This window comes from Drosophila takahashii, chromosome 3L (assembly GCF_030179915.1).
Source record: "Drosophila takahashii strain IR98-3 E-12201 chromosome 3L, DtakHiC1v2, whole genome shotgun sequence".
Taxonomy (NCBI): Eukaryota; Metazoa; Arthropoda; class Insecta; order Diptera; family Drosophilidae; genus Drosophila; species Drosophila takahashii.
Window position 1 is genome coordinate 14,928,307 of NC_091680.1, and position 23,048 is coordinate 14,951,354.

At 36.9% G+C, this 23,048-nt stretch overlaps 11 protein-coding genes across 11 annotated transcripts; 3 read left to right on the forward strand and 8 right to left on the reverse strand.

The window, feature by feature from the left end:
* The first annotated feature begins 4,560 nt into the window (after window positions 1–4,560).
* Window positions 4,561–5,248, forward strand: Acp65Aa (Adult cuticle protein 65Aa). Its single transcript, XM_017155040.3, has 2 exons — window positions 4,561–4,628; window positions 4,701–5,248. Exons 1-2 carry the CDS (start codon window positions 4,617–4,619, stop codon window positions 5,007–5,009), a joined length of 321 nt encoding a protein of 106 aa, XP_017010529.1. The 5' UTR covers window positions 4,561–4,616; the 3' UTR covers window positions 5,010–5,248.
* Window positions 5,249–6,624: 1,376 nt separating this feature from the next.
* Window positions 6,625–7,059, forward strand: LOC108066494 (larval cuticle protein 65Ag1-like). The gene is made up of 2 exons (XM_017155028.3): window positions 6,625–6,765; window positions 6,825–7,059. Exons 1-2 carry the CDS (start codon window positions 6,653–6,655, stop codon window positions 7,021–7,023), a joined length of 312 nt encoding a protein of 103 aa, XP_017010517.1. The 5' UTR covers window positions 6,625–6,652; the 3' UTR covers window positions 7,024–7,059.
* Window positions 7,060–7,833: 774 nt separating this feature from the next.
* On the reverse strand, window positions 7,834–8,221 carry LOC108066485 (larval cuticle protein 65Ag1-like). Its single transcript, XM_017155018.3, has one exon. The coding sequence runs from the start codon at window positions 8,170–8,172 to the stop codon at window positions 7,849–7,851; it is 324 nt and encodes a 107-aa protein (XP_017010507.1). The 5' UTR covers window positions 8,173–8,221; the 3' UTR covers window positions 7,834–7,848.
* Window positions 8,222–10,859: 2,638 nt separating this feature from the next.
* Window positions 10,860–11,302, reverse strand: LOC108066484 (larval cuticle protein 65Ag1-like). Its single transcript, XM_017155017.3, has 2 exons — window positions 11,147–11,302; window positions 10,860–11,084 (listed from the first exon to the last, which is right to left on the reverse strand). The coding sequence occupies exons 1-2, from the start codon at window positions 11,269–11,271 to the stop codon at window positions 10,886–10,888; spliced, it is 324 nt and encodes a 107-aa protein (XP_017010506.1). The 5' UTR covers window positions 11,272–11,302; the 3' UTR covers window positions 10,860–10,885.
* Window positions 11,303–11,900: 598 nt separating this feature from the next.
* LOC108066511 (larval cuticle protein 65Ab1-like) lies at window positions 11,901–12,215 on the reverse strand. Its single transcript, XM_017155045.1, has one exon. The coding sequence runs from the start codon at window positions 12,213–12,215 to the stop codon at window positions 11,901–11,903; it is 315 nt and encodes a 104-aa protein (XP_017010534.1).
* Window positions 12,216–13,700: 1,485 nt separating this feature from the next.
* LOC108066514 (larval cuticle protein 65Ab1-like) lies at window positions 13,701–14,015 on the reverse strand. Its single transcript, XM_017155049.2, has one exon. The coding sequence runs from the start codon at window positions 14,013–14,015 to the stop codon at window positions 13,701–13,703; it is 315 nt and encodes a 104-aa protein (XP_017010538.1).
* A 1,209-nt stretch (window positions 14,016–15,224) lies between these two features.
* LOC108066506 (larval cuticle protein 65Ab1-like) lies at window positions 15,225–15,635 on the reverse strand. The gene has a single exon (XM_017155041.3). The coding sequence runs from the start codon at window positions 15,537–15,539 to the stop codon at window positions 15,225–15,227; it is 315 nt and encodes a 104-aa protein (XP_017010530.2). The 5' UTR covers window positions 15,540–15,635.
* Window positions 15,636–16,995: 1,360 nt separating this feature from the next.
* On the reverse strand, window positions 16,996–17,310 carry LOC108066516 (larval cuticle protein 65Ab1). Its single transcript, XM_017155051.2, has one exon. It carries the CDS (start codon window positions 17,308–17,310, stop codon window positions 16,996–16,998), a length of 315 nt encoding a protein of 104 aa, XP_017010540.2.
* An 806-nt stretch (window positions 17,311–18,116) lies between these two features.
* On the reverse strand, window positions 18,117–18,654 carry LOC108066492 (larval cuticle protein 65Ag1-like). Its single transcript, XM_017155026.2, has 2 exons — window positions 18,463–18,654; window positions 18,117–18,403 (listed from the first exon to the last, which is right to left on the reverse strand). Exons 1-2 carry the CDS (start codon window positions 18,588–18,590, stop codon window positions 18,202–18,204), a joined length of 330 nt encoding a protein of 109 aa, XP_017010515.1. The 5' UTR covers window positions 18,591–18,654; the 3' UTR covers window positions 18,117–18,201.
* Window positions 18,655–19,864: 1,210 nt separating this feature from the next.
* On the reverse strand, window positions 19,865–20,481 carry Lcp65Ad. Its single transcript, XM_017155029.3, has 2 exons — window positions 20,295–20,481; window positions 19,865–20,213 (listed from the first exon to the last, which is right to left on the reverse strand). Exons 1-2 carry the CDS (start codon window positions 20,423–20,425, stop codon window positions 20,018–20,020), a joined length of 327 nt encoding a protein of 108 aa, XP_017010518.2. The 5' UTR covers window positions 20,426–20,481; the 3' UTR covers window positions 19,865–20,017.
* Window positions 20,482–21,561: 1,080 nt separating this feature from the next.
* On the forward strand, window positions 21,562–22,288 carry Cpr65Aw (Cuticular protein 65Aw). Its single transcript, XM_070215506.1, has 2 exons — window positions 21,562–21,876; window positions 21,947–22,288. The coding sequence occupies exons 1-2, from the start codon at window positions 21,737–21,739 to the stop codon at window positions 22,140–22,142; spliced, it is 336 nt and encodes a 111-aa protein (XP_070071607.1). The 5' UTR covers window positions 21,562–21,736; the 3' UTR covers window positions 22,143–22,288.
* The last annotated feature ends 760 nt before the right edge of the window (window positions 22,289–23,048 follow it).

Genomic DNA, 23,048 nt, shown 5'->3' on the forward strand with positions numbered 1-23,048 from the left:
GACAGTCTGAAGCTGAAAAACCTGTCGATTGCCGTTTGATTAGAACAGTTATGTAAATGATTCTGTATAAGGAAGAAGAACTCTGCCCCAAAACGTGTCGAATTCCCTCCAACACGAATGACAACGCCCCCGCTCACAGATTAGCAGTCGGAGCCATCGATCAAAGCCAGATTAATTATGCAAATCCAGCATGATAAATGCAGCTCGCTGCAGATGCCCTCGAAAAGCCGCGGAAAGAGACCCAAATAATAATAAATGTTATGCAGTCACGGATCGGAATGGAACCAGATCCATTTTCAAGGGCCCGAATGCCCTCGGCTCAAGTTCAATTCGTAGGCGGACAGGCCCAATTAATTAAGTCTTTAAGTTTGGATGATTTTGGGAAGTTCATGTCCATAAATGACAATTTGATCTAAAGTTTTTTAAAGGTTAAAGGTTACCTTCTGCATATTTACTTTTATAGATAATTGATTTAAAATAATCTTTAAAATATTCCTATTTCAAAGACTTGTTTTACTTGTTTATTTTACACACTTACACTTTTTTTTATTTGCTGTCTAATTGGAATATGTTAGTTTGACATTTCTGGTCAATTCATAATTTTCACACTATGATAATATTAGCTTTAATGTTATTTGCTCAATAATAATTATAGAAATGCACAGAGAGAATTCTGGCGTTCTTATTTAAGTATAAAATGTATTTGAATTAAGAAAAAATCAACTTAAAAATGGAAGGGAATCTACTTCATTTTTGTGGTCAATTTGAGTATGTTCTTCGTTTTTTCTCTGTGTGCCTATAAACTTTTATTTTTGGTGGTTTGGACTTTTAAAAAGTCTTCTTTGTCTATTTTGTTCATAATTCAATTATACATTGGTTGTTAATAAACTCTAAAAATAATAATTACCCTACGAAGTGTTGAAAATCAAACCCGATTGGCTTAGCTCAAATCATTCGTTGGTAAGTAGTAGAGAAAAAATGTCAAAATGTCAAATTGCAGCTGCCAAAGAACCGGGCAAGAAGTTGCGCTCTTAAGCGACATTTGAGGAAATGCCAGTATCAGTGCACAACACCCTGTCGATGAACAGGGACTAAAATGAAGCTGTTGGCACAATTCGAGTGGAGAGGAGGAGGAGACTGGGGCAGAACCGTGGTCAACCTGAGGCCGACCGATGACCAAAGTTAAAACCCGACTGACCGGCTTGGGCTTCTTCATCATCGGCCTGCTAGCGGTCAACGAAGGTGGCATAAATTGGCAAACAGAAACGGCGACTGAAAAACTAAAAAAAAAAATCAGAAAAAAAACAACAAAAGTCAGAGATTTAAATTGCATGCGAGCCGTAGTTGTAGGTTATTCGATGTATTTTTTAAATATTTCCAACTGCTTTTGGCGCTTGTTACCGGGCAGAGGCACATCAATCGAGCGCTGTAAAGGCCGTTGCATATGCCAAAAGTCAAGCTGCGGTTCCATCTCCATCTAAAGTCTCATCCATCGCCGTGCACTTTGGCCATCACACATGGCGCTGGCTCAGCTCGTGTTCTTCGTGTCCGCGGCTTGAACTTGCTGCCCTGCCAATTGGCGTCGACAGCACTTGAACTTAGTCTATTAGTAGTCTCTGGCTACCAAATAGTCGTCGATTTTGGTTCGATTTCGGTTCGGAACTGAATGCCGAACCGTTCTGGTTATTGTTTCCCATCGTTCTTGGGCCCGGTGTTTCCCCGGCGCTGCCCAATCAGCCCGCGACCTTTTCCCCAATACATCTGCTTGATTCATGAACTTTTTCGAGTTTTCTAAAGCTACTAGCCAGCACTCGGAGAAAAAGTGGCTTGAAGTTGCTAATCGACCTAATTTTTGCTTGTTATAAATTTCAGAAAATTTCTTCATAAAGCTTTTTATTGATTTAGCTGAGTAGTTTTTGTTCTGTCTTAGATGTTAAGCCTTATATTATATATTACAACGCAGCCGGAATTTTTAGTTCAAGTTCAAGTTCTTAAAAAATCAGTAATGCGAGACAAATCAAAAAGATTTTTTTAAGTTACTAAGAACTTATTTTTTCAAAATAATTGTTAAAGTATCAGTAAGCGTAGAATAGTATTGGCAGTTATTTTACTAGAATTGCACAGTGTATATATCGAATTATCTGGATTAATTTCACGTTTTCTTTCGTAATTTTTCAGATATTTTTATTGTAGAATAGAACTGATGCTTTCCGGACACTCTCTATGGCAAGACTGATGTTCTGTAATAACATACTTCAGCATTACAACTTTTTTGAACTCAACTATGAGGGAAACATTCATTCCAGATAATTTACCAAACTGACCCGTTCATAATTCTAAAATGTACTATTCTAAGCAAGCTTTTCGTACACTGAGAAAAAAAACAGTCTAAAATTAAGAGAAATATTCTTAAATTAAGAACGTTTGGTCATGGGAATGAGTCAAGTCCGATTGTTCTTATATTAAGACAGAATGTTCTTAAATGCAGAACACTTATTGTAGACCAAAAAATCTAAAATCAAGAAAAATTGATCTTCATCTAAGAACACATTTTATTAATTTAAGATGTCAGTGGTATAGAATTAAGACTAAATATTCTGAACCTAAGAGTATGGTAAACAAGGAAGTGATCTTCTTTTAAGATTAAAAATACATACTTTATTTAAGAATATAAATTCATTTATTTATTTCATAACCTTATAATTAATGGATTTTCTGCTGTTGATACTTTGGTCTTCTTTGATTTTGATAGGCTCAATTTGTTTGAGTTGAAGCTCAACAGAGTTTTCGTTGGCTTCATACTTTAAAGAAATAAGAGTTAAAAATGTATGCCAATTGTTTTTTTTTTGTAAGTTAAGACACAAAAGTTTTTCTCCACTCAAACAGTTTTTCCCTGAAAATTAAACGAGGACCCAGTGGTGGAATTGCCTCCTTAATATCATCCCTGTCCATGTATTTTAAACAATCAAATGTTATAATTGCATCTAAGGAATACAAATTAGCTTAGCTTTTATCAGCGGAGCAACAAAGGGAGAAGAAAAAAAAATGTGAGCGTACATATGTACATATGTAAATACTTATACACACACTGACGCAACTGGAGTGTTTTCCTTTCTTCACATTCTTTTCATTTATTTTGTTTATATCACCCATGGGTTATGCAGTTTTTTCGACCGCTGCGCTGATAGCTTTTTGACGCTGTTAAGCAAAGAAACGTTGACGTCGCACTTAACACCTAGTGCACCTAGCGCGTTAAAAAAAAAATTTGCCTAATTTTTCGATTTTTAACGCGCTAGGTGTACGTCTTCGCAAGAGTCATTTGTCAATTTAGTTCCTTGTGTTCATAGCTATATAATCACTGAAGACTTGATAGTAAAATATTAATCGGTTCACAAGATATGGCCGTTACAAATACATTTTGTATGTAAAACTTTAACTCGCTATAATAGGTAAACGCGAGCTAAGCCAGAGAAACCCAAATGGGTTTTAGCTTATCAAATCAGAATTGCGGTTACATTTTATAACCCTAAAAGTGTTGCACAGTGTTATCGTACACACATATACAACGAAAACATTAAAACAATAAACAATAAACAAACAATGGGAAATCGTATATTAGAATTAAGCGTATTTAAGTAAATTAACATTTTAAGATTTGTAATGTATTATGACTGTATCAACGTATTTAAAAAACCATGATTTTTTGTCTAAATAAATGTTATTTGATTGCTTTTCTTTATTATATTAAATTGCTTTTTAAATTAATTTTCTCTCGTAGATTATTGGACAAAAAATGTATAATTTTTGTAGTTCATAAATACAATATATATTTTTTAATTTTAGGACAACATTTTCTTAATCTTAGAATAAAATAGCCTTATTTTAGGAATGTTTGCTCTTTTTTTAAGTACGTTTGTTCTTATTGTAAGAACAAAATTTAAGTACCAAAATTTCTTAAAATAAGAATTTTGTTCTTAAATTTAGTCTGGGTTTTTTCCCTCAGTGTAGATAATATAAATCATCTTCATATCATTATCATCCGACCTATACATTGGCAATGAATATATGAACGTAGTATATATGAATATGAATATATGTACAAAACTAAATTCGATTCTTGATATTTAAGTTAAAAATAGGTATTCTTTCAGAATTACAGTATTTATTGGTTTAATTGCCAAAATAATAACAATTTATAATTAACATGACCGAGTTGTCCTGAAACTATTTAGAATACTTTTTCGAGTGTGGGTGAAGAGCGCTAATACCTTTCGGATGAGTACACCGCTGCACAAAGCCGCTTTAAATGTTACTTGTCGCAGCGACTTTGGCGACTTTGGTGCAACGCTGGCAATTGAAAAGCAGCAAAGCAGCACAAAAACAAAATAAAATGGAAATAGAGAAAAACATTTAGCCGGCGACCGCCAGAGCCGCCGAGCTGCTTGGCTTCTTGGCTTCTTCCACAATTGTGCAAATTTATGACGTTTGCAAATGCGGCTGTGCAGCGAGTGCAGTATAAAATGCAGTGGACGGCGATGCAACGCCACCATTAGACAACCGCCAGTTTGTCCAGCCGCATTGGGGGAATCTGCAGAATCCGAGAACCGCTTCCAAACATGATGAAATTGGTAGGTCAAAATGGATAGGCGACAGCAAGGATAACCCGAAAAAAGGATACCTAATACCCTCTCGCCTTGCAGATGCTAGTCGTTGGCTCGATGGCCCTGATCCTGGCGCTGGCCAGTGCCCGGCCCCAAAACGATGCTGTCGAGGTTCTGGAATACGAATCGGAGAACACCGGCCTAGGCGGCTACAAGTTCAGCTATAAACTAAGCGATGGCACCTCCCGCACGGAGGAGGGCACAGTAAACAATGCGGGCACCGAAAACGAATCGATATCCATTCGAGGATCCGTCAGTTGGGTGGCTCCCGACGGACAGACCTACACCATTAACTTCGTGGCCGACGAGAACGGTTTCCAGCCGCAGGGCGACCATCTGCCCAAGTAGATCTTCGCTCTGGAGGATCTCGAACCTGTAGATATCACCCACCCCAAATAGTAACCCTTAATCCCACCACCCAAACCAACCAACCAACCGGCCATAGAGTGAGGTGCTGAAGTCCTGTCCGGAGGAGCTGCCCCTTGTCCCGTGGCAGCCAGTCGGTCAGTCAGTTAGTAAGTCGATCGATCAGTCAGTCAAGTCAGTGTCGTGCATTGTTTTCTTTTTTCCTTGTTACTCGCATTAAAGCCGAACTTTCGATTTTCGAATAAATAAATATGTGTGTTCTTTGGCGGTCTTCAAGGGAGTTTGAAATAATTTCATTCCTTACAGATTTAGGTATAGATTCAAAGTTAAGTAGACAGTCTTAACATGAAAATATCTGATAGTGCATAAATAAACTCCACGAATAAATAACAATTTTTGATTAAATGAAATAATAATTATTTTTAAATCAACTTTAATTAATAAGTTTTAAGCAGAAAAAACAGAAAAGGCTGATATTTGTTATTTAAGCATTGCATTGCCAAGACATTGAATTAAATTATAGGAAAAAAACGCATATTTTTTATATCTCAAGATAATATTTATTTTAAATGCAGTTATAATTTCTAAAAACGTACTTTTTATAGAGTATTATAATTGTTTAAATTATGTGTTAGGTCTGAAGTTTTTTTTTTAAAATAAGAATCACAATATTTTATATTTTATACGGATATACTTGAACATTATAGATTAAAATTCTTACGACTGCCATTATTTTACACTTGCTAATTAATTAAGAGTTTCGTTCTACTTACAAATATAACTATTATTATTAAATCTATTACCAATCGAGATTATATTAAGTTACGGTTATTTTATAATTATTATCAAACTATTTACAGTTCATGACTAAAACTACTACCGATCGAAAGGTCTTGTTATTTTTTTTAATTCTTAAGTCATTTGTTCAGAAGAAATTGCTGTAAGAGTGAAAATAAGTCAAATATTTTATATTAAAATATTAATTTTCAAGGTTGTTAAATTTAAAAGTATTCTGAAACATTTTCAAACTTAAAATTAAACCGAAATGCATTAAAAATTTATGCAAAACATAAAACAAATTCATAAATATATATTTACCTTGATGTAAGTACTTCTAAATTCTCTACTACATCAGCAATAAAGAAAAGTCGACCAACTTTATGAAACCTAATTGTAATAAAGGATGGATATTTAAAACAAAGCAATTATTAACGAGGTAAAATGTCAAACGCTCTTTATATTTAAATTATAATAATCAAGTTTTAAAGCATGATGTTTGTAAAAAATAAAAAAATGTATATATCTTTTGTCAAATAAAATTGACGAATGCATCACGTTTTAATTGTTGAAACCAACTCATCACAACTATTTCATTAACATAACTGCTTGTTTGCCTTTTCTTAAGATGTTACTTTTTTTCTGATATCCCTTTACGCATAACAGCACATGAATGAATTTAGTATTCATATTTCTCGTCGTTTGGTAGGCACTAAACCAGTATTTGCTACTTTGAAGCCGAATAGGCTAAACTTAAGATCAATATGAGCTGACTATAAATACGCGGAGAATAGGCCCTAAACATAATAGTAATCTTTGAGTCTTCAACGAACTACAACGCCTTCAACATGAAATTCGCCATCGTCCTGTTCGCCCTCTTCGCCGTGGCTCTGGCCGCTCCTGCTGACGTTTCCATCGTCCGATCGGATTCCGATGTTGGACCCGAGAGCTTCAAATACGAGTAAGTTGATTGAGAGCTGCCTCAGAAGGACTGCCAACTAATTCCACCTTCCTTCTCAGCTGGGAGACTAGCGACGGTCAGGCTGCTCAGGCCGCAGGTCAGCTGAAGAACATTGGATCCGAGAACGAGGCCATCTCCGTCCAGGGATCCTACCGCTTCGTTGGTGATGATGGTGTCACCTACCAGGTCACCTACATCGCCGACGAGAACGGCTTCCAGCCCCAGGGTGCCCATCTGCCCGTTGCCCCCGAGGCCTAAGTTTAAGGAGTTAAAATAAATTGTTTATAAAAAAAATACTCTTTTGTTTGGTTTTTGAAAAAACATGTTTGGGAACAGTATCGATGTGGATATTGAAAAAGAGTTAATCTAATCATTTGAAATTCACAGAGAAATCTAGCAATGTTTTTGGTGCAATAACATTGTCAAAGCATTTAAAAAAATGATATTCTTCAATCCAATTTTGTTATACGTTTTTTTGGCCTGTTATTGATCAAATTCCACTTTGCTTAAGTTTATTGATGATTATTTAGACAGTAACATTAATCCTAAATTTTGTTTTTATAAATGTTCAGAAAGATTCCAAAAGCCAAACCATAGTAATTGTTATAATTTAAACATAACAAAAAGCTAAGGAATAAATTAATATAGGCTGGTCAATTGGGTCTTTTTTTAAGGTTAAAATATTTCGCATAAACTTGGTTTGAATAAAGATGATATTGATCTAAATTATTGAATAAATCGCGTAAGTTCTAACAATGTTCTTAAATAATAAAAATAATCTGATATGAAAAAAGATTAAGATTATTTGAAAACTTTGAGTAACTAAGTTAAAAGGGCTTTTAATGATCACTGACGTCGCGTCGTTAGTGCTCCAATCGCTTTTGTCTAAAGTTGTACTTTGTAATTGGTCTACAAAGTAAGGGGTATTTAATAGTCAAGGCTCCCGACCATTCTATTTTTTTAGTTTCTTAGTATGATTTTCTGTAAACCTTTTCCTAAAGCCATCACTACATTCAAACATTTTGTTTAAAAAGCCAAACCATAGAATATTTTTTATAAACAATTTATTTAAACTCCTTAAACTTAGGCCAGGGGGGCAACGGGCAGATGGGCACCCTGGGGCTGGAAACCGTTCTCGTCGGCGATGTAGTTGACGGTGTAGGTCTGACCATCATCGGCCACGAAGGAGAAGGATCCCTTGACGGCGATGGCCTCATTTTCGGCTCCAGCGTTGATCAAATGACCTGACTCCTCCTTTTGGGTACCGTCGCTGGTCTTCAAAGCGAATTCATAGCCATCGGGCTGGACATTGGATTCCAATCGCAGGACTTCAGCCTCCGGTTGAGGAGCGGCAGGAGCGGCCAGAGCCACGGCGAAGAGGGCGAACAGGACGATGGCGAATTTCATGTTGAAGGCGTTGTAGTTCGTTGAAGACTCAAAGATTACTATAATGTTTAGGGCCTATTCTCCGCGTATTTATAGTCAACTCATATTGAGCTTAAGTTTAGCCTAGTTGGCGGCAAAGCAGTCAAAACAAGTTTACTGCCTACCAAACGACGAGAAATAGAAAAGATACAAGAAAAATCATACTTAATACGAATACTAAATTCATATTATGGGCGTTGATTGGTGACCAAAAAACAATTGGTTGTGAATATACATATATGTAGATAGGCGTTCTCAATAAGATGACATTATATGCTTAAAAGAATGTCAAAAATAAAAGTTATGACTTAAAAAAGTTACAAAAGCAGTTATGGAAATCAAAGAGTAGTGATGAGTTTGTTTTGACAATTAAAACGTGATAACAAATATATGCAGCCTACCACGTGTTTTGTTGATGCATTCGTCATTAGAGGAAACCCAAACTTTGTAAGTGTATCAAAAAGTACCATGATGAGACCTTAATGTTGTTGCTGTAATTTGATCATATGCTTTGACGCATCAATCTCTTTGTAACGCACAAATCATGCACAACTTCCATAAAATATCAAACTTAATAGTCTTATTTTTGTATACCCTTGCAGAGGGTATTATTATTTCATTCAAAATTTTGCAACGCTGTGATGGAGACGTTTCCTACACTCATAAAAATAATTTTCTACATTTTAGAAAATCGCCCTAAAAAAATTTTCGCCGTTGAACTGAGAAAAAATTTTCTATTTTCATGACAAATTTGCCATAAACTCAAGGCTGGTAACCATAAAAAAATATTTTTAGGGTTAATTTTTCTATTTTTCTAATATTTAGGGCGATTTTTTTCGAATTGCTTCGTTTTGACCTTTTCTAAATCCAACGGCGAATTGCCCTAATTTTTTTTTCTAAAATTTTTCTAAATACAAGGGCGATTCGCCTTAAAAATCACTCCAAAAGTGTGAAATTCGGTAGCCCAGCGGTCTAATCACTTGCGCTTTCAACTTTGCTATATGAGGACTAAGGTCGTGGGGTTGTGGGTTCGAACCCTGTGTGATTGAACTTGATTTTTATGTTTTTTTTTTTTGTAAACATTATAAGGACTAAACACTAAGGACATTTTTTCGTCCGAATTTTTAATTAAAGTAGTCTTTAAACCTTAAAAACGTATGGGAAATCTGAGTTAAAAGCATACTTTGTGTTTGCGGGCAAGAAAACGGGACTAATTGTCACAGTCGTCAGGAAAAAAATATACGGTTTAGTTGCCTTTTGTCAAATTATAACGTAGACCTCAAGAAAATAAGATGTGTGCAGAGTTTGTTCGTCGTCTTGCGCGTTGGGTCTGTGGTGCAGCGGTAGAACGTTAGACTCTAAACCGAGAGGTCGTGGGTTCGATTCTCGCAATGACCAAAAAAAGTAAGTTGTTTTTTCTCCTCATATTTATTTCCCTAATTCGTTTACAAACATGATTTTTCAGTTCTAACGGCTGTTCTGTATAGATCGGGCCCCCCTCTTAGCGCAGCTCCCATATAAGCTACACACCAATACAATAATATGAAACGGTGTCCTCCGCCGGTGTTGTTTAATTAAAGCAGTCCCAGTTCCCAGAATATACACGATTAAAATACATGCTTCCCAAATTCAGTTAAGCATGCTCAAACACGATTTTTTTTAATTTGTCTAATTTTTAAGGGCATTTGCCTTTAAAAATAGAAAATTCGCCCTTAATTTTAGAAAAATACACCTTAAAATTAGGGCAAATCACCCTAAAAACAGGAAAATATTTCTTAATTCAAGAAAAATCACCCTAAATTAAACCAAATTTCCATCGGGATTTTTTAGAAAATTTTTCTAAATACACGGGCGAATCGCCAGCGGATACGATTTATGGGCGATTTTCTAAATCCACGGGCGAAAAGTCAGTTTTTTAGGGCGATTTAGGGTAAAAATTTCTATGAGTGTACTAAGCAAAGTAAATATATACTTGATCAGCACCATGCGCGGATTCACGGGGGGTGATATAGGGTATGTATCACCCCCCACTAGAGTGAAAAATGAAAAGAATTTTGGTTTTCAAAAAGCATGCAACAAAAAAATTGTTTTGATATCAACCCCCACAACTAAATCCCAGATCCGCCACTGATCAGCACTAATAGCAGAGTCAATCTAGCCATGTCCTCCTGTCCGTTTCTATGAGAACTAGTCTCTCAGTTTTAAAGCAATTGCGATGAAACTTTCCCAAAAAGAAATGTTGTAACCTTTTTTATCATTGTTTTCTCCTTAAATTTATATTATTCAAGATCGATAAAATAATAGTAATATGGGCTGTCCACATATCAATAAAAAACACTAAGAGATGTTTTTGAAATGCAGTGACAAACAAATATATTTTAAGAATTGTCACATTCGGTGTGCAGACATTTTCAATTTAAAAATTTCTATCAAAAAAAGTTTTGTCTATTCAAAAACTAATTTTTTAACAACTACACGTTTTTCCTTAATTTATATGCTGTCTGACTTAAAGGAAGGATTTCTAAAAACTTAATAACATTTTTAGAGGTGTAGAGTTAATTGTATTGCTTTCCTTTTATAATGATTGGATTACCTTTTTCTCAACACCCATTTCGGTACTGTTCCCAAGTATTTCGTTTTAAAAGCCAAACAAAATAGTATTTTTTTATAAACAATTTATTTTAACTCCTTAAACTTAGGCCTCGGGGGCAACGGGCAAATGGGCACCCTGGGGCTGGAAACCGTTCTCGTCAGCGATGTAGGTGACTTCGTAGGTGACACCATCATCAGCAACGAAACGGTAGGATCCAGTGACGGAGATGGCCTCGTTCTCGGATCCAATGTTCTTCAGCTGACCTGCGGCCTGAGCAGCCTGACCATCGCTAGTCTCCCAGCTAAGAAGGAGGAAGGAGGAGTAAGTTAGTCATCCTTATGAGGCAGCTCTCAATAAACTTACTCGTATTTGAAGCTCTCGGGTCCAACATCGGATTCCGATCGCAGGATTTGAGCCTCTCCTCCAGGAGCGGCAGGAGCAGCCAGAGCCACGGCGAAGAGGGCGAACAGGACGATGACGAATTTCATGTTGAAGGCGTTGTAGTTCGTTGAAGACTCAAAGATTACTATACCAATTAGGGCCTAATCTCCGCGTATTTATAGTAAGCTCATCTTCAGCCATTTGGCGGGCCAAACTAGTTTAATGTCTAGCAAACGACGAGAAACAGAAAAGATAAAAAAAAAACCTACTGAATGTGAATAATAAATATGCTTTGCTTGGTGACCAAAAAGTAGATGCTTGTTAATATACATGGGTGTTCTCGATTGGATGACCTGTTATGATTAATGAAAAAACAAAACAGAAGTTACATCTGAAAAAGTCGCACAAGCCGGTATGTTAATTAATGAACAACCATAAGTTTGTTTTAACAATTGAAACGTGATAGCCTATCGCGCGTATTTTGCGATGCATTTGTGAAACATTTGTAAAAGGAACTTTAAACCTAGAGTGTATTTTCCAAAGATGAAAATGGCTTCATCGCAAATATTATTGCTGTATGGTTTGACATCAAGTGTACAAATTAATTTGTAAATTTGTAATGTAAAAATCTTTCTTGCTTTCTTTTCATATTCAAAGAACTTAATCCTAAATAAAAAGAGCGAGTCCTATTAAGTTTTAAGCAATTTGATTTATTTTTATCGATTTGGGGAACAACTTAAGCGACGGGAGCCACGGGCAGATGGGCGCCCTGGGGCTGGAAACCGTTCTCATCGGCGACGTAGGTGACGGTGAACTTCTCACCGGTCTTCTCATCCACCCAGGAGTAGGATCCGTGAACGACGGCGGCCTCGTGCTCAGTGCCAATATCCTTCAGAGCTCCCGACTCATCGATCTTGGTTCCGTCGGAGAGCTCAACGGTGGAGCTCCACTTGTCGGGTCCGACATCGGAATCCTGCCTCAGGACCTGGGCCTCGTTGGGGCGGGCCACAGCCATGGCGAAGAGGGCGACGAAAACGATAAGGAACTTCATGTTGGGTAGTGTTTGTTAGATAGCTGGGAACTGTCTGATGCTCTACTGCATTTGGGCGGAGACTTTTATACGATTCGCGAATTGCGAAATGCAAAAGTCAAAGGTGAGATATGACATTGAGCGAATTCGCCAAAATTATGCCAACGGATATTAATGCTTGGACAATAGTATCGCGAATTTATTTGCATTTGTTCCGGTCAAACTGGAAACTAAATCAGCGGGCTGCACTCCAGTAACCAAGCCAGCAGCTGAAACTGAAGCTAAAGCTCAAGCAGAAAGCGAAACTGAATCCGAAGTAGTGTCGCCGAACCAGCTGGGCCAGTGCATCCGCATACAAACAACTTGCTAACACAACAGCTAAGGCCAAGATCATGCTGCTGATTTCCATATAGTCATAGGAGGCAAGTTCATCGCTTGTGCACATCAATTTAACTCATATTTAGTTTTAAATGAGTGGGTACACTGAGCATGGTGCATGAAAAAGCCATATTATTTATATTTGCGTTGAATATAAGTTTTTTAAGGTATTTGTAAAAAATATTTTTATTTTAAAGTATATATAAATTTTTTTAATATATAGTTTTAGAGTAAAACATATGTCGATTTTTTCAAATTAAACAAACTACTTTTTTTGATTATTTACAAAGAAATAATAAAAGTATGTTGTACCCTGTACCTGTACCTGTAATTTGTCTATATATTTTCAAAATTAATAAAATTATAACAAAATAATGTCATAAATGTAAGAATTAAAGCTAATAAAAATAAAGTTAAATTTTATCTAATATTATTTTGAATTAGGAAATTAAACAAAACAATAAAAAAAGTCATAAAGTCATACAACCAAGAAAATTATCTTCACCCAGCATCGGGTTTTCTTGAAAGATGACAAAAATATTCTTTAGATTAAAACACGCAATCTGTACAAAAAAAACTGAAATCGATAAACGCTGGTGTTCATTTATGAACATTTTGTCTTGACAACAACTATAAATATATTTCTTTCTCCTTTATCATAAGTTTTATCCATGCGCGGATCCACAGGGAGTGGATCGGGTGAAAAATTAATGGAATTCAAAAAGTATGTAACAAAAAAGTTGTTCTGATATCACCCCCCACAACAATATTCTTGATCCGCTACTGGTTCTATCTATTTACTTTTATTGGAATGTTCTTAATTTACATACCTAAAAATGTTAAAAAGTAAATTTATACATTTTTTTTAAATAGGTTATTTAAATTATTTATTTATTTGTTTAAAGCACCTGACTTTAAAACTTTTTATATAAAATGCATTTTAAATTTAACCATGTCCAAATAAAGTGACTAAAACGTTGTACCATCGGAAAGCATTTAGCTGTTCGTATCGGTATCTTCATGGGCCTGATATATCCGAAATGGCCTGATTTTCTATCCCACCAATAAATAAAAACGCTCTTAAGCTTTTGCAATTAACGATCAATTTATTTAAGTCTTTTAAATAATTTAGGCAACTGGGGCCACTGGCAGATGGGCGCCCTGGGGCTGGAATCCGTTCTCATCGGCGACGTAGGTGACGGTGAAGTGCTCTCCGGTCTTCTCATCCACCCAGGAGTAGGATCCGTGGACGACGGCGGCCTCGTGCTCGGTGCCAACGTTCTTCAGGACACCATCCTGGTTGATGCTGGTGCCGTCGCTGGTCTCCAGGTTGGAGCTCCACTTATCGGGCTGCACATCAGAATCCAGCCTCACGATCTGGGCCTCGTTGGGGCGGGCCACGGCCATGGCGAAGAGGGCGACGAAGACGATGAGGAACTTCATGTTGTAGGATAGAAAGCTTTTGACTGTCTGATGATCCACTGCAGTTGGGCGGGGGCTTTTATACGCCAAAAATCGCGAAATGCAAATGCCAAAAGTAGCATTGAAATTCGCAAAATGCTAATAAGTTTTTGCTAATATTTGCACATATACACACTTTCAAAGGTATTAAACCAGATGTTTGCACCGTATAGAAGGAAATCAGTTTATTCAAATATTCAATCATAATTAGAGCAATAGGTACTAACAACTTTCTTTATTTATGTAATCTATAAAGCATGATATCGCAAGTTAAACCCATCTTAAAGGTGTCTTAGAAACTTATTGACAAAATATGCCAATTAATTAATTTTAGTACTTGGCGAGTATGTAGACACTGTCTAGTAGACAGTTTATAATGGCTTATTTTAATAAATATATAAACGTTTATTCTGGATTTAGTCCTTTAAGCAGCATATACCTTTTAATTAAAACAAATATAAAATAGAACTAAATTTTAAATAATTTGTATTACTAATTTGATGACATAGTCAAATATAAAAAAAAAGTTTATTGCTAAAAATTAAACAAAAGTTCTAACTTTGATACAAGTCAGCACGTAGAATTCAATGGGTACAAATAATAGCACTTCACGCAAATCATGTAGATCAAAACTCCTAGAGCTATTCGATTATTGGAAAACATTTGAAGGTTATTTAATGCAATGATTAATTTAATTAGATTAATTAAAATGGATAATAGTTATGGTGTTAATATTTTAATACAGGCCGAATGACTTTAGTTTCCAGTGCCATTTTCTATCCCATAAATTTAATATTGTAGACTAGTTTTGATTTGAAAAAATAAATAAAATAAATTAAAAGGCACTCATTTCTTAATTGGACTTTGTTTATTTAATTTTTTCATTTTGTTTTGTTATGCACATAGAAAATAAATGTGAATAAATTGGAAGCAAAAAAACTAAGCTAGAAATCTATCATAATTTAGGTATAAAGATTATTTCTTGTCAAAATTTTTAATGTAAACAACAATTTATTTTTTGTGATCAATTTAAAATTATTGATAAATTGATGAATTTTGCGCAGCTGAAACAAGGAAGAAAAATAACCCATTCCAAATGCTGTGCTCTTCTATGAGCTTCCCAGAACAGATTGAAAATCATCTCGAAATATTTTCAATTAGCGATCAATTTATTTTAGTCTTTTAAATAATTTAGGCCACTGGGGCCACTGGCAGATGGGCGCCCTGGGGCTGGAAACCGTTCTCATCGGCGACGTAGGTGACGGTGAAGTGCTCTCCGGTCTTCTCATCCACCCAGGAGTAGGATCCGTGGACGACGGCGGCCTCGTGCTCGGTGCCAACATTCTTCAGGACTCCAGACTCATCGATCTTGGTTCCGTCGGAGAGCTCAACGGTGGAGCTCCACTTGTCGGGTCCGACATCGGAATCCTGCCTCACGATCTGGGCTTCGTTGGGGCGGGCCACAGCCATGGCGAAGAGAGCGACGAAAACGATGAGGAACTTCATGTTGGAAGTGGATAGATAGCTTATGACTGTCTGATGGTCCACTGCATTTTGGTGTGCGCTTTTATACGCCAAAAGACGCAAAATGAAAAAGTCAAAAGTAGCTCTAGATTTGGCAAAATGCAAATGTGTCACAATTGATACTTTCATACCCTTTTAGAGGGTATTTTGTTTCGGTCAACGTTGCAATACTTTTCAATGCGATTTATTTATTTAACTAATTGGTGTATTTGCATAAATGTGTTTTTTTTTTAAATACATATATGGTTTCTACATAATTTTTTACAAATTTCTTCTAATTATTAAATAAAATTTTGTAATATAATAAATTTATCGGATAAAAAAGCAATAATTCGTTCTTCTTATGGCAAAGTAGCAATTTGTGCAAATTCACCAGTTAAATTGTGCCAATACTTTGAAGAGTATTTACACTTCTGCTTGCAAAAGCTAACTCACTGACTTTCTAGTTTGATTTTCGTCATTGGTTTTTAGATTTAGTGCTACAAGTTTAGTATGTATAACTTGTCAATAGGGCAGTGCCCGCAAGGAAATGCAATAATTAACGCAATACCAAGTGCTAATTTTTAAATACAAATTTTTGAAATATACTTATATAAGCAAAGATTGTTATTCAATTGACGTAAACATAGTGTTAGTTCTTAAGTGTATTTCAATAATATAAAAGTAAAATTAAAAAAAAAAAACAGTGATAAAATATATGGGTGTATAATTATTACGTGTTATTAAAATGATGGTAAAATAGACAGAGTTCTCGACAAATCTTTTGACAGAACCTAAAGGAAAACCAGTATTTCTTTCTTTCGCCCCAGAAAGCCTCAAAAATGTTCATCCAAAATATTGTTAATAAAAATTTCTACTTCTTAATTTTATATAGACATTTTTGTAAAAAACTTAAATATGAAAATATAATACAGAAAAATCTCGTATTTGAAAAAAAATGTATTAATAAAATTCGTAAAAGCGCTAAAAGATTTACGCAAAGATTTAGATGTACGAGTAGGTATATTTATACTTATTTCATGCGCGGATCCACGGGGGGTGATATATCACACCCCACTCGGGTGAAAAATGGAACGAATTTTGGTATTCAAAAAGTATGCAACAAAAAATATGTTCTTATATCATCCCCCACAACAAAATCCTAGATCCGCCACTGATTTATTTATATAGCTTTTACCTTTATACTTTAAAAACAAATAACACTTATAGAAGTCTTATTATTTGCTCGTTAAAATTTTATTTTGGTTAGACTTTAAAATATAAGCTATCATTAGGCAGCGTGCTGAAGATTTAGTTGGAATCCATCTTGCACTGTTTATGCCATGGTTTTAGTAAACCATCCCAGAATCGATTAAAACTCGTTCATATTATTTGCAATTAACAATCAATTTTATTTAGTCTCTGAATGAACAAATTTCGTTTTGTGATCGAGGACAGTTTAAGCAACTGGGGCCACGGGCAGATGGGCGCCCTGGGGCTGGTATCCGTTCTCATCGGCCACGTAGGTGATGGTGAACTTCTCGCCGGTCTTCTCATCCACCCACGAGAAGGATCCGTGGACAACGGCGGCCTCGTGCTCGGTTCCAACGTCCTTGAGGACACCATCCTGGACGATGCTGGTGCCGTCGCTGGTCTCCAGGTTGGAGCTCCACTTATCGGGCTGCACATCAGAATCCAGCCTGACGATCTGGGCCTCGTTGGGGCGGGCCACAGCCATGGCGAAGAGGGCGACGAAAACGATGAGGAACTTCATGTTGTTGCTGGATAGAAAGCTGGGGACTGTCTGATGCTCCACTGCAATGGGGTGGGGGCTTTTATACGCCGAAAATCGCGAAATGCAAAAGTCAAAGGTGGCAATGAATTCGGCGGATTGCAAATGACTTCTGCTAATATTTATGTAGATCTGTGGCGATAATGAGCGCATCGTTATTTCAGCATTGTTTCCGGTCAAACTGGACTGGTCACGTCAAACTATTGTCGCCCAACCGGCTGCATTCGATGGCTGCGCTTGCTGCGGGGATGAAAGGGGCTGGGTTCCACCGGTCGCTGATCTTTCGAGCAATTTAGAGCTTTTATTTCATACACCTTATATCATTCGAATTCCGCAGAAGAAGAGTTTGTTTACTGCTATAACGAATGCATGCTAATAATGGAAACGGCTTTAGGTGTTTCGTATTTCGCACACTGCGGTTTAGTTTACTATTGGCAGTAATCTCAGTTGGTGTCTGTTTACTTTTAAGACTCTTGTATTTTCTTGTGTTGTAGCACAGGTCATTCGACTCGGGAGGTTGATAAAATTATAACTTTCTAACTTGCATATAAGACAAAAGAAGAAAATATTATTATACCATAAATGGTATAATAATTTGAAAGGATGTATAAGTGCGTAAATAAATTTTCCCTAGAAATAGGGAAATATTTAGCCTGAATTTTAGAAATTGATTTTGATTTCATGGGGAATTTTTCAAAAGCTTAGAATCAATTTTTTTAGTTTGGTAAAAGTTAGTTAATTTGAATAATTTTTAGTTGGGTAAGGACAAATAATCAGGCTGGATTGAGTTCGATTTTCTTGCCGCGTTTATTTAATAATCAACTAGAAACCATTATACATAGAACAGCTCTCGGTTAGCGCATCCGTACTCGCTTAGTTGCCAATTGGCACATTGGGCAGATGGGCTCCCTCGGGCTGGAAACCGTTCTCGTCGGCGATGTAGTTGACGGTGTAGGTCTGGCCGTCATCGGCCACGAAAGAGTAGGAACCACGGACGACGATGGCCTCATGATCGGTGCCCACATCCTTCAGCTGACCCTGCTCCTCGTGCTTCTTGCCATCGCTGGTCTCCAAACTGTGGGGGTGAATGGGGTTTAATCCTGGCTTAATCCTGGTACTGCTACTACGACTTACGCAAAGTTGTAGCCCTCGGGCTGGACGTCGGACTCCAGGCGCAGGATCTGGGCATCCGCATCGGGAGCGGGGGCGGCCAGGACGACGGCGAAGAGGGCGGCGAAAACGATGGCAACTGTGCACTTCATATTGGTTTTGTTTTGTGTTTTTAAGGAGGATTCGATGGGAACTTGCGACCGAACGGCTAGTCAACGTTACTTGATTTGTGATGTCTGTGGCCCTGTCCAGGCGTTTATATATGGTCGGATCGGAGGCCGCCAATCGAAGAAAAGTCAGTCGAAAATAAAAATGACTAATTACACGCCGAGCACCAAAGCCAACAAATTGGCTTGAAAAACGCACAAAAACATCATGAAATGAAAAAAGCACAACAACCATACCGCGACGCAAATAATAACGTAAAACAAAAACTTCTAAGGCAAACAAATCGACGCCGTTTTTAGGAAATACCTCATCATCATCATTTGCATTTTTCGTGAATCAATCAATCCAATCGCTTCCAAGTCGAAGACAACAAGCCAAACATTTTTGATAATCCATGGGTATTCATATTTTGTGGCAGAGTGGGACGTACAACTTGCCCTGCAGCAACAGAAGCAACTAGCCCCGAAATCACAGGTGTATCGAATTGGAAGCCTGTTTCGGGCTTGAAATTCTAAGTTGACAGTGAATAAAATTAAAATATCAAGAAGTGCATTTCCTTAAAAATAAATAGAATCGAAATAAACAGAAAATCTCAAAACACTACAAATTATTGGTCAACCTGATGAAAGTCCCAAAATATTTATCAATATTAAAAATATTAAAAACCATTTACTTTTGGTGCGAAAAATTCATGTAAAACCTAAGAATATAATATCCATAAATGATGTAAACAATCGCCAAAAGGTTTATTAAAAAGTTGTTAATAAAAATTTGAATAAGTTGTACAAATATAATTTAGACCATCTTATCTTCTAAAGAGCAGATAACTGTAATGCATGTTAATTCTATTATTCATAGTAAAACAACATAACAATTATGATGACTAATTAATTAGACTAATTAAAAAAAAATTTAAATAGTTTTAAAAACAAATGTGTATTCATTTTATTTAGAATGATATTTTACCGTTGTTTTTAAATTTAAAGATTTAAAAACTCTAAAACTCAATTAAGTCAAAGAAGAAATGAATCGAAAATGCTATAAAAAATGGCAGTCGGAATATTTGATTGAAGTAAATAGTTGGCTTTATCATAAAACCAAAAAAATAAAAATATTTTACTTTTAAATAGCCAGAGAAGAATTTTTAATTTTATTGTTATATAATTTCTATTATTATTATTATTCTGTACAGAAAAAATACATCTTTAAGATATCCCAAAGTATTATTTACTGCCTATTTATAAAATCAAAAAAATAAAAAGCGAGTAATTCTTGAAGTGAATGGATGTTATTTTAATATTATGATGTTTTCACACGGAACTTAAACATAGTTAACACATTTATGCTGGACTGGAACTTGATTGGCGAATGACTTTCAATCGGATTCCTCGTGGGGACCTGGGTTCAGGAATTACTGAACGGCCCTGGGCAGATGGGCGCCCTCGGGCTGGAAACCGTTCTCATCGGCCAAATAGTTAATGGTGTAGGTCTGGCCATCGTCACCCACATAGGCGTAGGATCCGCGCACCACAATGGCCTCGTGATCGGTGCCCACGTCCTTCAGCTGGCCCTCCTCCTGGTGCGACTTGCCGTCACTCGTCTCCACGCTGTAAAGAAGAAAAGGCGAGAAACCAGTTAGCAAACGGCCTTGACACACTTGGAAATCTGGGGATCTGAAATTTACTTACGCGAATTTATAGCCCTCGGGCTGGACGTCGCTGTCGAATCGCAGCACCTGAGCATCCTGCTGAGTGGATGGTGGAGCGGCCAGAACGCAGGCAATGAGGCAGGAGAAGGCGATGGCAATGGTGAACTTCATCTTGGTTATTTAGTTGGAATAGTTGGCTCAAGTGCTGGGTTCGAGGAGCAGTCAGACAATGCTTGCAATTCCCTCGACGAGTGGCCAATTTATACTCCTTGGGCCATGTAATGCAATGCGTGTAAATGGCAATTACCGGAGCAAAAGAAGCCGAGACCCAAAAAAAAAATTAAAAAGAGTGAGAGTGGGAGAAACCAGTTTCTCGTTTTGTTTCCTTTGACCCACACTGCGTTACCTAACCAGTTGCTGGATTGGATGCTTTGGCTTTAGCTTTGCCTTTGGCTTCAGCCCGGCTCACTCTTTTGCGATTGATTGATTGCCCAGCGACAAGATACACAGATTTCATTTGTCTTCAACAAATTAACTACAAAGTGCGCCCTGCCCAGGCAATGAGTTGCGTTAGTTGTTGGGCTTAGAAATAGTCAATAAACTGGGAAATTGGGTCACATCGAATTTGGCTCAAGTGCAGGCGAAAGCGAGGCCTAATAAAAAGTCTTTGCCATTTCCAATTTCAATGTCATTCGAATATAGATTTACTTTGGATCTATTCAACTTTTAACTCCTTTCATTCATTTTTGTTTGTGAAGCAGCCGTAAATAGGTACATAACATTATCGCTAGTACAAAAAATCCCCGAAATTCTTATTTAAGTCCTAAGCATCATTAATATCTTCTACAAGTGTGTATTTAAATAAATTACATTTTAAATGGTCCCGTCTATATTATTAGGTACGTTTAAATACTAAATGATTGAAGTTAATTTTATTTTTTTTATGAATCCGCTTTTCGTTATTTCGAAATAAATAGCTTCAGAACATTAAACTCATACAAATAGGTACATCAAAACGGGTTTGGTTGCGTACAATTGAAAACTGTTAAAAAAATATATTTTATAAAAGTAGAGTATGAAAAATATATTTATTAATCATACTTATGATATTCAAAAACTCTTAATTTCTTGCACAGAACCCTTTATTATTAATACCCGCAGCCAAGTGGACAAAAGCCGAGAAAAAACATATATAAAACGCTTCGAGCGAATTTAGAGGGTTAAGGCAACACCATTTGAACTTTTTGGAGCGTCTTCGCAGCACATCGTTTGCTTTCAATTTCATTTCGACTTGATTTGCCTGCTTTTTGGCTGCCGTTCGAGTCATTTGGATATTCGCATTTTATTACACACTCCGTTAATTAGCCCGAGTTTGCGTTGGGCTTTGTATGGATTGCATGTGGATATATTGAACGGCCTTTGCGCAATCCGAGTTAGTCGCATGCGGGGATTGGCTCAGGACAGGTAGGTGATAGGTGACAGATGGCCATCAGATTAACACTGCTGCTCGGCCTAATCCTGGCCAGCTTCTGCGCGTGCTCCTCAAATGCCGCCGACACTACTGCCCAGATACTGAGATACGAGAACGACGCCAGCTTGGAGAGCGATGGCTATGCCTTCTCGTAAGTTGGTGACTCCGGGGGGTCAAGGTCAAAGCTTTGAATAAATTCACTCAGAGATATTTACCTGTAGATTTGAAACCAGCGATGGCATCTCGCGTGAGGAGAGGGCCACCCTGAAAAATCCCGGCACCCCCGAGGAGGCGATCGCCGTCCAGGGCAGCGTCAATTGGGTGGGACCCGATGGCGTCCACTATAAGCTGAACTATTTGGCCGATGAGAACGGTTTCCAGCCCCAGGGCGAACATCTTCCGCAGGTGGAGCACTGATCACGTGATAGCTTTGGACTTTGTTTAAAATAAGACATAAAAGCATAAAACCACCGAATAGCTGGAGGAGGCGGCGACCAAACAATAGAAATTAAATACATAATATAAAAATATAGATAGAAATATATGTGTATATATCTATATATGGCGGGGCATAAATTTTCACCCATCGAAATTGAATTGTATTCTAGGCAGCGAATTAGCATATACATTTGTATCTTCCAAACCCGTTTGGCTGTGTGGACGCTGTATGCGGTAACCGAGTAGCTGCGATCTTCGATCCCCCGATCTCCGATCTCCACTATCCAATCTGCGTGAGCTGCTGACCAAACCGGTTCAATAAACGCCAAAAAGCACCCAACAAAGGTTGCCAAAAAAAACAAAAGCAAACAACAATTAAAGAAGCCACAAAGCTGCCAACGAAAGTGAGAACTTCGTGGAAAAAAGGGCATTTTAAGGCAATTAACCCAAGCTCCTCTCATTTATCAATCGTAAACTGCAAAATAATCAGTCCTTTCTCAGCCTAGACATGTCAGTCTACACCGAGGGAAATAATTATACTATGGGTCACGAAAAAAAATCTAAAATGTGATAGAATAGGAAAAAGCTTAGCTTTAGTTGTTATTTTGTCAGGAATTTATTTTAAAATATTTATCATGCTAATAAAAATGATTAAAATATTTTAATTATTTTAGAACTAATGAGTTCCTTGTTAAAATTAATTTATTAAAAAAATGTAAATCATTTTAGTCTTAAATATTTGAACGTTTGAATCCCTTTACAGCTTTTTGCTAACTATAAAATGGAATATATTTCTTGCTGTGCACTAGTCACAGATTACTGAATGATATATTAAGCCGGCAAATGAACTGCAATGGCATTACGCATACGCCCCGATGTATTGTA

What these genes read in the sequence shown, in the direction of transcription:
- LOC108066494 (XM_017155028.3), top strand. Translation starts at nt 6,653, where the DNA reads ATGAAATTCGCCATCGTCCTGTTCGCCCTCTTCGCCGTGGCTCTGGCC. An exon ending in CCCGAGAGCTTCAAATACGA is followed by an intron (nt 6,766 to 6,824) that starts GTAAGTTGATTG and finishes CTTCCTTCTCAG; the next exon opens with CTGGGAGACTAGCGACGGTC.
- LOC108066485 (XM_017155018.3), bottom strand. Translation starts at nt 8,172, where the DNA reads ATGAAATTCGCCATCGTCCTGTTCGCCCTCTTCGCCGTGGCTCTGGCC.
- LOC108066484 (XM_017155017.3), bottom strand. Translation starts at nt 11,271, where the DNA reads ATGAAATTCGTCATCGTCCTGTTCGCCCTCTTCGCCGTGGCTCTGGCT. An exon ending in CCCGAGAGCTTCAAATACGA is followed by an intron (nt 11,085 to 11,146) that starts GTAAGTTTATTG and finishes CCTCCTTCTTAG; the next exon opens with CTGGGAGACTAGCGATGGTC.
- LOC108066511 (XM_017155045.1), bottom strand. Translation starts at nt 12,215, where the DNA reads ATGAAGTTCCTTATCGTTTTCGTCGCCCTCTTCGCCATGGCTGTGGCC.
- LOC108066514 (XM_017155049.2), bottom strand. Translation starts at nt 14,015, where the DNA reads ATGAAGTTCCTCATCGTCTTCGTCGCCCTCTTCGCCATGGCCGTGGCC.
- LOC108066506 (XM_017155041.3), bottom strand. Translation starts at nt 15,539, where the DNA reads ATGAAGTTCCTCATCGTTTTCGTCGCTCTCTTCGCCATGGCTGTGGCC.
- LOC108066516 (XM_017155051.2), bottom strand. Translation starts at nt 17,310, where the DNA reads ATGAAGTTCCTCATCGTTTTCGTCGCCCTCTTCGCCATGGCTGTGGCC.
- LOC108066492 (XM_017155026.2), bottom strand. Translation starts at nt 18,590, where the DNA reads ATGAAGTGCACAGTTGCCATCGTTTTCGCCGCCCTCTTCGCCGTCGTC. An exon ending in CCCGAGGGCTACAACTTTGC is followed by an intron (nt 18,404 to 18,462) that starts GTAAGTCGTAGT and finishes TCACCCCCACAG; the next exon opens with TTTGGAGACCAGCGATGGCA.
- Lcp65Ad (XM_017155029.3), bottom strand. Translation starts at nt 20,425, where the DNA reads ATGAAGTTCACCATTGCCATCGCCTTCTCCTGCCTCATTGCCTGCGTT. An exon ending in CCCGAGGGCTATAAATTCGC is followed by an intron (nt 20,214 to 20,294) that starts GTAAGTAAATTT and finishes TCTTCTTTACAG; the next exon opens with CGTGGAGACGAGTGACGGCA.
- Cpr65Aw (XM_070215506.1), top strand. Translation starts at nt 21,737, where the DNA reads ATGGCCATCAGATTAACACTGCTGCTCGGCCTAATCCTGGCCAGCTTC. An exon ending in AGCGATGGCTATGCCTTCTC is followed by an intron (nt 21,877 to 21,946) that starts GTAAGTTGGTGA and finishes ATTTACCTGTAG; the next exon opens with ATTTGAAACCAGCGATGGCA.